Source organism: Anser cygnoides, chromosome 10, assembly GCF_040182565.1.
Source record: "Anser cygnoides isolate HZ-2024a breed goose chromosome 10, Taihu_goose_T2T_genome, whole genome shotgun sequence".
Taxonomy (NCBI): Eukaryota; Metazoa; Chordata; class Aves; order Anseriformes; family Anatidae; genus Anser; species Anser cygnoides.
Window position 1 is genome coordinate 2,043 of NC_089882.1, and position 13,153 is coordinate 15,195.

A 13,153-nucleotide genomic window follows, 5' to 3' on the forward strand; every position below is an offset into this window, starting at 1 on the left:
CTTTGTAGTCTTAAATAACTCTGTAACTTTAAAGATGTGTCTTTGAAGAAGCAGTTAGTTATATACCAGTTATGCAAGTTCCATAGATCATTCCATAGTCCTTTTTTTTTTTCAGTGAGGATGAAGTATCTGACAAATCATAAAGAACTTACAATAATTCTGTCTTATTTTTTAATTCTAGTTTAATCCAAACTATTTGTATTGCACTAATTAACCTGAAAAAAAGCCATTGAAGGATTGGTTGTTATGGATGCAGACTTGGAGGCTCTGTGTGGCAGTCTACTTATTGGAAAAGTTCCTGAGAATTGGGCTAAGCATTCGTATCCTAGTCTCAAACCATTAGGGAGCTATGTCCTAGATTTTCTGGAAAGGCTGAAATTTTTACAGGTAATGTACAAGAGGCAGTACTAATTATTTAATCTACTTTTTTCATATAACTTGCCCTTTATGTTAAAGGAATATTGGGAAAGATGTGATAGAGTTTGCTAGCTTTTCTAAATCCTTTTATGTAGAAAGTGATCAAAGAACATAGGATTTTTCTCTTTCTGATTATTGAATGTATCGTTTTCCTCTTACCAGGATTGGTATGAATTAGGGAAGCCCACAGTTTTTTGGTTGTCAGCATTCTATTTTACTCAAGCGTTTTTAACTGGAGCTATGCAAAACTATGCTAGGAAACACAGAATCCCTATTGACCTTCTGGGATATGAATTTCAGGTATAGATAAATTACAAGTGTTTATTTTATTAATCTGGGTCCTGATGTTACAGTGAGATGCAGTAAGTAAATCCTGACTGAAATGTTCATTTTGCAATTGTCATGCTGCAGTTGAAGACATACATTTAATTCTGTGATGAGGTAGGCACATTTCCGTAAAAGAAATTTTGAAAGTAGTTCTCTCATTGGACCTGGGCCTCCACTCAGAGAAAAAAACGGCCTCCACAGCGTGTATTTGTCTGTGTGGTTAAAGCCTTATTTTATAACCTACAATAAGGGCAACTAGAAAGCCACAGAAAGCTTCTGTCTTTATGGTTTTGTATAAAAGTAACATCCAAAAGAAAGTACTACATTATTCTGATTTTGGATTGATTTTCTGAAAATTGGCAGTTGGTGTAATACATGAAAAAACAAACACCTATGAAAGTTTATTAACACAGATCACTTATTTCTTGTAGGTTATTCCTCGGGATACTGCTGATACTGTACCAGCAGATGGTGTTTATATACACAGATTATTTTTAGATGGAGCTCGCTGGGACAGGACAAAGTCAGTAACAAATTATTTTAGTACAGTTTTAGAAAGCTTTCTTAAGCACTCAAGCAAGATCTAAGTATTTCAGGTGTTACTTTTCAAACTATTATAATAACACACTTGAAAATATATTCATTCTTCTCAGGGTCTCAAGATAAGAAAATAAAACAGTGACTCTTTTAAATATTATTGTGCTGGAAATGTTGGGATGTGCTAATCTGCATTAAAATACAAAAAATCATCTGGTAGCATGAGCTGCAGAAGGATTTCAAGCAGATACTCCAATTTTTTTTTTAAATAACCAATAATTGGTATCTAGCCTGAGTCATCTTAAGACTGTAAGACTGTTGTGACTGTAGCACTTTCTTTGCTTTTTTTACAAATTCCTCAAATAAACATTATATTGCTAGTTAGAAGTATTTTATATATAAAAATACTTTTTCATGCATGGAAAATGGAAAACAATCGTCAAAAAAGAGCACTGAGATATTATTTTTTCCTCTCACCCTTGGCTTGGTTTAATACCAAGCCACAAATAACGACTTTGTTGCTTTCTCTCACCAGGGGAATGTTAGCTGAGCAGTATCCCAAATTGCTCTTTGATATAATGCCAATCATTTGGATAAAGCCAAGTGAGTATAATTACCTTGAAGTACGTGCTATTTGACAAGATGTTCAAACAATGAATTCCTTTGTTACAGAAGACCGATGCTCGTACCCTCACCAAAGCACCCAAATGTGCACCTGACCTTTAACTTTTACATAAAAGATTGAATGAGTCAAATTGACAACCAGTCTCATCTCATCTGAGCAATAGGCCTGTCCCCCTCTCCACAGGTGTTTGTAATTATTAATTTGACAAATGGATTATTTAGATTAACCTGATCTGTTTCTCAATCAAAAGATAATTTTGGCAGGAAAAGCACATGGTGTTTGAATTCCTGGCTAACTCAAGTTGAGGAGAACTTTGAATTGACCTACAGAGACTTACTGTTTTACCTCGCATGATTTAGCAAAGTTTGCTCAGATTATCTTTATCTGCTCCTAGTTTTCTGTGATACCAGTAAAATGTTTTCTATGACTATTTTCTTTGATTAGGAACAGTAAATAGCTGATTTTCATTTATTTGCTTATGCAAGACTTTATATTGCAGTTGTTGCAAGTTAGATGCAAATTAGCTACTATGCAGCCACACAAAGTTTCCACTTTTTCTGTCTGTGCCTTCTTTTGGCATTGGGTGAATCTGTTCTCAGACTTGCACAATTTTAAACATTGTGCAAGTTGCACGTGAACAGTTTAGTTATAAGAGGATTGTTGAATCTCTAGTGATTTGAATTGCAGTTAGGCTCTGTGGCTGCTGGACCATAATTCTTAGGGAGATCCTAAAAGCTTGTGTCTAAATGTTAATCCTAACATGAAACCAGAATGCAAAATGCTTTAATTATGCAACTATTCAGATGTGAATGTGTTTTTGAATTATTACAAAGTTTGTAGAATCACAGAAATGCATAAATTCCTGAAAACAGATTGTAATTAAACTAGTTTTCTGGCTTTTTTAAATAAATAAATAAATAAACTCAACAGATACTGTGTTCCTCACAAAGCAATATTGCTATTTTTATTTAGCTTTAAGGATGTTACTGTAAGTACTTAACATTTAGATTACTACTTAATGTGGAGGTTATATTCATATCAATGTATCTACTATATGTAAAATCTTGGTTTCTTTTGTTTTTTTAAAGCTGCAAAATCAGATATAAAGAAATCTAATGCATATGTTTGCCCTCTCTACAAGACAAGTGAACATAAAAGAGTCTTATCTACTACTGGACACTCCATTAACTTTGTCATTTCTCTGACGCTTAACACTGATAAACCAGTCCAACACTGGATCAAGCGAGATGTTGCATTGCTCTGCTAGCTGGATGACTAACTTTGACCAGTTCAGATACAAATGTCGAAAGATACCTTTCTTTTTGTGTGCTTACAGAAGTGGAGCATGCTGCGTAACAGAAACTTAGAGACTTTTTTTTTTTTTTATCTTAAAAGAGGGCACGTGTTTTCTGATCCTCAGTATTTTGCCTTAAATAAGTATGTGTTATTATTAGCACCTTTACAATCTTTAAAAGGTACGGTTAGGCTTTTACCCTTCGGAAACATTATTAATGTGTAAACATAAATTTTATGCATTACTAAAATATCACTAAATATATCTTAACCGAAAACAAAATGTCTGCACTTTCTGTGAGAAACATTACAATTAATGAACTTGAAGCATTAAGAGTGCTGAATTGTGTGAGTGGAAACCCAATAGATAGTAAGTTGGGGGATTTCAGTCTTGTGTTATATATAGCCCATGTTCTGTTCTGCAACAATGGAGACTGCAGTATGAGAAATTTTTAATCTGTAATAGGCACTACCAAGTCTCTTCCTTGCTCAGCAAATTCATCTTTTCAGGATTTAATTTGGATATTTTTTTTTACTTTTCCAGTTTCCATTAAGCAGAAATGATTAAAACCTCCCTTATGACTGCCTGCCATAAAATGTTATTTCTGCTTCTTTGTTGCTCCAGAGAGGCAGTCCAGTTTCAATTCCTTCAATGATTCTATACTTCTCTTTTCTTAAAAATAATAATAGTAATAATAATTACTCAAGCATTCTACCTTAGCTCTCATCTACTAAAGAACTGTTTCCACCTTGCATGCAGACACAGCTATCATCATTTCTTTGTAAGGATCCCTCCACAAAATACAGTGAGTGAATTGAGCACAGGAAAGTCTCACTCCAGCCTACCTTCACCGTTACAACTAGACAACTTTATTTTTCATTTCATTGCTTACTGTGTGTTACACATAGAAGAGGTTTTGGATGTTTTTTTCTGAAAAACTCCTTTTCCCTGTACAGACTCCATATTATCTTTTCTTTGCTTTCTTATTTCTATTAATATTTATATGTAAATTGTGATAGGCAATCAGAGGTGGATAGTAATATTAATAGGGTCATCTCTTTATTTTATTTGATAGTTTACACTTACTTTTATTGTTTGTATTGTTTTCTTTATGTGTTGCCTTATCTATTTTTAAACAAGCTCCTGCCAGTATCTGTAGTTCACTCTTGTGAAGTACTAATAATTTTTTTCTCTCCATAAGGTAACATTTACTAGTTGCAGTTCTCAGCTTCTCATTCCAAAAACTTAAACAAGAGTATTTTGTAAATAAGTAGAACTTCAAATTCCTTCTTTTGTTGACACCATTTGTCAGATCAGATTATGAAATGTAACTAACCTGTATGAAAGAAACATGGAGAAAGTCCCAGAGTATATTATGATAGGTTATTTATAGTGAGCTATTAAGGGACACAAACTCTACTGAGATCAGTTTCTATCCTGCAAATATTGCTTTCAACTTAATAATCACTTCTTCAAAGTGTGAAGTCTTCCACAAGGTGAGGAAAAACTGCATTTTCTCAATTCCTAGGAAAATCAGTACATTTTTAAAGAGTGTTTATGTACACATTGTACTACTGATAATCGAATGCTAACAGATACTTGTATGTATGTTTTCTTACTAAATTTCTCTTTCTTGATACATATGCAATTACAGAGCAAGGCCTTGCAATCACACATTAGGTGGATCACATAACGAAACGATGCAGGTTTGCTATGAATTACTGCTGCTCAACTTTAAGACATTTCTAGAATTATTCCAAGTGTTGTATTGACATTTCTTCATTTTGCTGCACTTATTCCTTTTCTCATTTATTTGTCTTCAGTTTTATTTGTTCATTTTATTTTATTTTGCCCTGTATTTTTAGTGGAAGTTTTGATGAGGTAAAATGGATGAAAGGTTTGAGTCTAACAGAACATCTTTGATTTTAATCTATAGTACGTAGCCAAATGTACAAAGGAATAGTGCTACAGATTATGCATATAAAAAGTGTACATCTACACACATAATATTTAATGATCGATTTGGGTGTAAAGATTTTCTAATTTTTTTTTGGAACATTTAGACTTAAATAGTATAAATGGGATTTCTGTGCTACATTGTTTGTATTATAATCTTAAAAGATTCCTAAAAACATTCTTAATTGAATCCTTTCAATTTGGTAAACATTTTCTTTTTCTTTTCTTTTAACTGTGGTGATGTTCTTAAGCTTTTTATTATTATTATTAACTCCATTGTGATTACACCAGTGTTTTTGATTTCTGCATGTATTTGAATTTATATTGTTGCAATATTTTTATATATATCCCTTACAACTGTCAGGCAAGTACAGGTATGCATTAACAAAGAATGCACACTTGTAGGTTTCTCTCTGCCAAATGGCTGCAGATGATATATGCAAGGTGGTAACTTTGGTCTTTTTTCAGCCATGGAGTATGATGTTGTTTCAGTTGAAAGACTGAAGTACATGATGTTAGCAAAATTTGCAATATTTTTTCTTGTCAGTCAGATACGGCTTGTAGTCAGATACGGCTTTCTTGTAGTCAGATACATCTGTAATGATATATTTGTTGAAACACGTTGAACAAAAGGTATTACTAACAAATCTTATGTCTTTCAGCTACTTTTCACTACCAGGCCCTCTGTGAACAAAACGAAAAAACATCCCAAATTTTATTGCAGAGCTGCTTTCCTACTAAGGAAGCATCAGAGCATGATTGTGGTATTTGAGTGTCTGAAAGTTTTAAGGGGGAAGGACTATTTAACTATCTGAAAATTATATTTTACTTATTTTTATTCTTTCTAGTAGTAATGCCAGATGAAGTACCTATTCTGTATGTTCAGTCTGTGGAACAGGGATAAAAGCTGGCACATGGTATTGGACTAGAAGACCTTTATTCTGTTCTAGAGTAGAACAGCTCTCTTTGCAGTGTTCCAGACTAAATACCTGGGAGAAGATGGTAGCTTGAGAAGGAGTAGTTCTGATTCATTTATTTTAGGCCGTGCTTTGTTTCTCTTGATAGTTAAAAAACAATTGCTGTTTCTATTACTCCAGACATAACCTGAAGACTTAACATCTGTGTCCAATTAAAAAGCAGTGTTTTCCTACAAAAAGGTGATCCAAGTTGTGCTGATTGGCCATGTATAATGCTATATATATATCTGACAATAATTCTGATGATGAAATCCCTACCCAGCAAGCTATTCAGGAAAGCTTACAAGATATGCATAAAAATGAAACGAGTGCCAATGCAACAGAGGATGAAAGGTAATGAGTTATTACTTATGTTTTGGGTGATTTATTGCCATTATTATATGTCTGGCGTTGTGTCATTGATACTAGAAACCACTTGTAGCTTGCTTGTTCTGAGTTCTCCCTGGAAATGTACACGTGTTTCCTCAAAAATATGGAATGTGTGAAGCTGTCAGGTGACATTTTATCTAATATCTAGATGAGTACAAAGCTTCACTGAGGAAGATCAGGATGTGATACAAAAAATAGATTGGTGTGGTCTTTCGGTGGAAACCCAGTATTTCCAGTGGCACAGGCAGACCAACAAAAATGCATTTTAATGTGTTAAAGTCTGACAAAACCTGCGTAACTCGAAGAAATCTGTACTCAAAGAAATCTGTGGTCTAGTCTTGAGTATGTAAGTTAAGGTATAATTATATCCTGAACTTCTCATTAATTATAGCACTTTATTTTTATTGTGTTCATGCAGTTTCCAGTTTGTTGCCAGTAAAGAACATGGAACGATAATTGCAGCAATTCGGACAGTTAAGTACAAATACACTGCACTAAGCCTATACCCTAGGAATCACTTTGGTACTGCATTGTTGAGCAATGCCTACATTTTGTGTGTTTGATCAGCTGATTTAAGTGCAGTTTTTCATGTAAACAACCCCTAGATTAAAAATTGCTTTCTCAAAATAATTTTTTTATTCTTGATACACTGGGATAAATAGCACTGAATATATTAGTGCCTTAATTTCTTTTTAATGATGAGTAATCAAATATGTGTCTGTCTCAAAGTATCACAGGTCAAGAAGAGGTTTTGAAGAAGCTGGTGAGGCACAGTTCTGCTTTTGAGGAGGCAGATCAGCAAGGCTGGCTTCCCGTACATGAAGCTGCATCACAGCTAAATATGAACATCCTTGAAATAACGTTCAAAGGTATGGAGTCCTTCTGATTTTCCAATAAAAAGTATTACAAAGCCAGCTCTGTTGAATGATTCAGCTTCGGATGTGTTCTGCTTTTCTGTATTTCAGCCTCCCGTGCCATTACGTGGGAACAGACCACACTAAAAGGGGAAACACCTCTCTTGGTGGCAGTAAGAAATTGCTTTGCAGAAAATGTCCACTTTCTCCTGTTCAATGGCTGCAATCCCAATGTTAAGAATGAAGAGGGAGATTCTCCTTTAGTTGTAGGTGAGTATCTTGTTTGGGGGTGAATTGAAAATACAGTTACATGTTTTAGGTTGCAATTTGACTTGTGCAGTATCTAAAATATTTTGCTGTAAGGAGCAAAAAATGTTAATCTCAGTATTTAACGTGTTTGTTTTTCTTAGAAGATATCAAGGCTTTAAATGAGCTTACAGAGCTTACATTCCAAGTTAGTAACTGTCACTACAAGGTTCCTAACATTATTTATTAATTAAAGTATTGTTCTTATTGATCTATTGAAGTGTGGGAAGCACAGAGCTAGGAGAAGCTAGAAGTCTTTCCCCAATGTCTGATCTACAGCCTCCTTTAAGGTACCTATAGAGAGCGATAAGGTCGCCCCTGAGCCTCCTCTTCTCCAGGCTGAACAAGCCCAGCTCCCTCAGCCGCTCCTCGTAAGACTTGTTCTCCAGACCCCTCACCAGCTTCATCGCCCTTCTCTGGACTCTCTCGAGCACCTAGATGTCGTTCTTGTAGTGAGGGGCCCAAAACTGAACACAATACTCGAGGTGCGGCCTCACCAGAGCCGAGTACAGGGGGACAATCACTTCCCTAGACCTGCTGGCCACACTGCTTCTTATACAAGCCAGGATGCTGTTGGCCTTCCTGGCCACCTGAGCACACTGCTGGCTCATATTCAGCCGACTATCAACCAGTACTCCCAGGTCCTTCTCTGCCAGGCAGCCTTCCAACCACTCATCTCCCAGCCTGTAGCTCTGCTAGGGGTTGTTGCACCCCAGGTGCAGAACCCGGCACTTGGCCTTGTTGAACTTCATGCAGTTGACCTCAGCCCATCGGTCCAGCCTATCCAGATCCTCCTGCAGAGCTTTCCTACCGTCGAGCAGATCGACACACGCACCTAACTTGGTGTCATCTGCAAACTTACTGAGGGTGCACTCAATCCCCTCTTCCAGATCATCAATAAAGATATTAAAGAGAACTGGCCCCAGTACTGAGACCTGGGGGACTCCACTAGTGACCGGCCTCCAACTGGATTTGACTCCATTCACCACAACTCTTTGGGCCTGGCTACCCAGCCAGTTTCTAACCCAATGAAGCGTACGCCAGTCCAAGCCAAGAGCAGCCAGTTTCTTGAGGAGAATGTTGTGGGAAAAGGTATCAAAAGCCTTACTGAAGTCAAGGTAGACCACATCCACAGCCTTTGTCTCATCCACTAAGCGTGTCACTTTGTCATAGAAGGAGATCAAGTTCGTCAAGCAGGACCTGCCCTTCATAAACCCATGCTGACTGGGCCTGATCGCCTGCTTGCCCTGTAAGTGCCGCGTGATGACACTCAAGATAATCTGCTCCATGAGCTTCCCTGGCACTGAGGTCAAACTAACAGGCCTATAGTTTCCCAGGTCTACCCTCCGGCCCTTCTTGTAGATGGGCATCACGTTTGCTAGCCACCAGTCGACTGGGACCTCCCCTGATAGCCAGGACTGCCGATAAATGATGGAAAGCGGCTTGGCCAGTTCCTCCACCAGTTCTCTCAGTACCCTCGGGTGGATCCCATCCGGCCCCATCGATTTGCGTACATCCAAGTGCTGTAGCAGGTTGCCAACCATTTCCTCGTGGACAGTGAGGGCCACATCCTGCTCCCCATCCCCTTCCACCAGCTCAGGGTACTGGGTATCCAGAGAACAACTGGTTTTGCCGCTAAAGACTGAGGCAAAGAAGGCATTAAGCATCTCAGCCTTTTCCTCATCTCTTGTAACTAAGTTTCCCCCGCATCCAGTAAAGGATGGAGATTCTCCTTAGTCCTCCTTTTTGTGTTGATGTATTTGTAAAAACATTTTTTGTTATCTTTAATGGCAGTAGCCAGATTGAGCTCCAGATGAGCTTTGGCCTTTCTAATTTTGTCCCTGCACAGCCTCGCAACAGCCTTATAGTCATCCTGAGTGGCCCGCCCTCTTTTCCAAAGATTATAAACCCTCTTTTTTCTCCTAAGCTTGAGCCACAACTCTCTGTTCAGCCAGGCCAGTCTTCTTCCATGCCGGCTCGTCTTTGGGCACGTGGGGATGGACCGCTCCTGAGCCATTAAGATTTCCTTCTTGAAGAGTGCCCAGCCTTCCTGGGCTCATCTGCCCTTCAGAACCACCTCCCAAGGGACTCTGCCAACCAGTGTCCTGAACAGCTCAAAGTCAGCCCTCCGGAATGCCAAGACAGCGGTTTTACCGGTCCCCTTCCTGACTTCACCAAATATAGAGAACTCTACCATTTCATGGTCCCACTGCCCAAGACAGCTCCCGACCACCACATCTCCCACCAGTCCGTCACTGTTTGTGAACAGAAGGTCTAGCGGGTCACCTCCCCTGGTAGGCTCGCTAACCAGCTGCGTCAGGAAGCTATCTTCCACGCTCTCCAGAAAGCTCCTAGACTGCTTTCTCTGGGCTGTGTTGTGCTTCCAGGATATGTCTGGGAAGTTGAAGTCTCCCACGAGAACAAGCGCTGACAATTTCGCAACTTCTGCCAGCTGCCTGTAGAACTCCTCATCCTGGTTCGGCGGTCTGTAACAGACCCCCACCAGGATGCTTGCCTTGTTGGCCTTCCCGCTGATCCTAACCCATAGGGACTCAACCTTATCATTCCCAGCCTCGAGTTCCACAACATCAAAACACTCTCTAATATAGAGAGCCACACCACCACCCCTTCTGTGCTGCCTGTCCCTTCTGAAGAGCCTATAGCCAGACATTGCAGCACTCCAGTCATGAGAGTGGTCCCATCATGTTTCCGTGATGGCAACCAAGTCATAGCCTGCCTGCTGCAAGATGGCTTCCAGTTCCTCTTGTTTGTTAACCATGCTGTGTGCATTAGTGTAGATGCACTTCAGTTGGGCCATTGCCTTCTCCCCCGGCCTTGCCATTGTTCCCCCTGGCACAGCTCCAACAAGCCTTATTTCAGCCCCATCCCCCTTCTTACCTAGTTTAAAGCCCTCTCAATGAGCCCTGCCAGCTCCTGGGCTAGGATTCATTTTCCCCTTAGAGATAGGGACCCGTCTGCGGCCATCAGGCCGGGTGCTGAGTAAAGCGCCCCGTGGTCAAAGAAACCAAAATTTCTGTGTTGGCACCAGCCTCTGAGCCACGTGTTAATCAGGTAGGCTTCCTGTGTCCTCTCTGTACCCCTCCCTGCCATTGTAGGGATGGACGAAAACACCACCTGTACTCCTGCTCCATCCACTAACCATCCCAGTCCCCTAAAGTCCTGTTTGATAGCCTTCAGGCTTCTCTCTTCAGTATTATCACTGCCAGCCTGGACTATCAAAAGAGGATAGTACTCAGAGGGGCGAACCAGGATGGGAAGCTTTCTGGCAACATCCCTGACCCTGGCCCCAGGGAGGCAGCAGACTTCCCTACGGGTAGGGTCAGGCCGACAAATAGGGCCCTCTGTTCCCCTGAGAAGGGAGTCGCCTACCATGATCACCCTTCTATCTTTCTTGGTGGAGGCAGTCTTGAGGCATGGAGTCGACTTCCTCGCCCTAGGCATCCTCCTGGGTAGACTTTCTACCTCATCTTCACCCACCAGTCTCTCAAGCTCCAGGACCTCAAATCTGTTGTGTAATGGCACCTGGGAAGGTGGGGCCGGTAGGGGGGGGCGTCACCTGCAAGGTCGAGCAGGGACCTGTCTCCATTCCTCCTCAAATCCTAGGTCCTCTCCCTCTGCCCGACAGCGACAGGGCAGGGGGTGCACCCCCATTTGGGGTGTCTCACCCCGGTACCTCTCCTTCAGGCCTTGCAGGGAGCTGCTCCACCAGTCTATCTCCCGCTCACACTCCCTGATGGCCCTCAACCTCTCCACCTCCTCCCTGAGCTCTGCCACCAGGCACCTCACACACACAGTCTCTCTGCCTCCCTCAGATGGCAGCAACAGGCTCAGACACTCCCTGCAACCAGAGACCTGAACTGCCGCATTTTTGAGCAGGCAGGCAGTCTGGGTGGTTACAGACTTTCTACAGAGAGCACTCATCCTGGTGTAGACCATTGCAGCCTAGCTAGCAGTCGACAGCCGTTAGAGGAGTTGTTCGTATTGGCGGGGGGGAACGCTCTGCCCTCTCTGCTCGCCCTGCGCAAACTGCCGCGCAAACAGCCGCATCCCGCCCTTCTGACACACCACGCCCTGCTTGCCCACCCTGGTCGCCGCGCTCCTAGTCGCCCGTGCTCCCTAGGGGCTGCTTTTGAATGACCGGGGAGGGGATGCTGCTGGCTCCGCCTACGCCTCGTCAGCCTCCCTCGCGAGTGCAGCCGGCTCCCTCGAGTGGCCTCAATGCCAGAAAAAAAGTCCTGCCTGTCCCGATCCCCCGCTCTGCTGCAGAACGCGTCTGCCCCGGAGCCGATCGCCTCGGCAAGTAACAGGATGTTATGGGAAATGAAGGCTCAGGGCAGATTCCCTGAGTCTTTTACTAGAATACGGGGTTGATGCCAATGTACCAAAGCACTCAGGTCATTTGCCAATCCAAAGAGCTGCATACAGAGGACACTTTCTGTAAGTTAATATACTTAAAAACCAACTAAAAATGACATCAAAAATACCAGTTTTGCTAATTCTGCCATATTCGAAGCAGGCAGTGAATCTATAGTTTTGTAGAAAAAAATTCTAGCCAAGTAAATAGGATTTTTCTGTGTCTGAATGTTAGAGACCTATCAGGATAAAAGCTTCACCATTTTAGGATGAACATACTCTCTTTGGAGAAATCTCATCTCCATCCTATCGTAGGAACATAAACCTACTAAATACTTTAATAGGTTTAGGAGATATGGATTACCCCTATTTTAAAGACATGAAAGTCAGTGGAAGATACTGATGTTAAAATCGCAACCAATAAGTAAGAAACAACTCTTCAATACTGGGAATGTTCCGTGGTGCTTAAGAATCTAAGGATTTTTAATACCTATATTAATATATAAACTATATTTAAATATAATGTATTAAACATTATGTTGTACTATGTTAATTATATGTAGGTATTAATATTAGAATATATTGTATTAATTCGCTGATTCCCATAGGTTAAACAACAACACGTTGCTCTCAACGTTCATGGAAAGCTTTTATTTGAGAAGGACCAATTATTCCTGTAGCAAGGACTGGGGCTGTCCATGAATAATAGTATACAATTTTATGAGAAGCCGGTGTAAAGTCATATTATCCATTGCTGGCTAACTATTTAATTCCTAGCAATTAAAGTTAATGCAGTGGTATAGCATGCCATGGTACTGATTTCATAATTAAGACATTGAATACCGTCAGGATAAATTTTGAAGCCCAGCAACACAGAGATATTCAAAGATTGAGGTAGGTGAACCAGTGTGCTTCAGATTCCAAGATTCTCCTTTTTTTTTTTTTTCTCCAGTGCCTTAAAGAATTTAGTTCCAGTTACTAACTTTGATGCCATTAAAGAAAGTGGAATAAGTCCGATTCAATCATCAGCAGCAGGAGCACATCCTCAGTGCCTTAAGTTTCTTCTCAAATCTGAGTTTGATGTCAATTTTATGTTGGATCAAAGAATTCGCAAAGG

At 40.5% G+C, this 13,153-nt stretch overlaps 1 protein-coding gene across 7 annotated transcripts in view; it reads left to right on the top strand.

Annotated features, from left to right (window-relative positions):
* Window positions 1-326: 326 nt before the first annotated feature.
* The window catches only part of LOC106040531 (dynein axonemal heavy chain 12-like), a 30,449-nt gene continuing 17,622 nt past the window's right edge, over window positions 327-13,153 (top strand). The window contains exons 1-7 of one of the 7 annotated variants that reach the window (XM_067002881.1): window positions 327-387; window positions 1,817-1,884; window positions 6,254-6,313; window positions 6,396-6,466; window positions 6,921-6,975; window positions 7,232-7,371; window positions 7,468-7,626. In XM_067002881.1, coding sequence (XP_066858982.1) covers window positions 7,344-7,371; window positions 7,468-7,626 — 187 coding nt within the window. In that variant the 5' untranslated portion in view covers window positions 327-387; window positions 1,817-1,884; window positions 6,254-6,313; ... (1 more) ...; window positions 6,921-6,975; window positions 7,232-7,343. Of the gene's footprint in view, window positions 388-1,816; window positions 1,885-4,657; window positions 4,697-5,860; window positions 6,467-6,920; window positions 6,976-7,231; window positions 7,372-7,467; window positions 7,627-13,153 lie in introns of those variants that run through there. The other 6 variants (XM_048056297.2, XM_067002882.1, XM_067002880.1 and 3 more) reach the window with 6 other exon arrangements.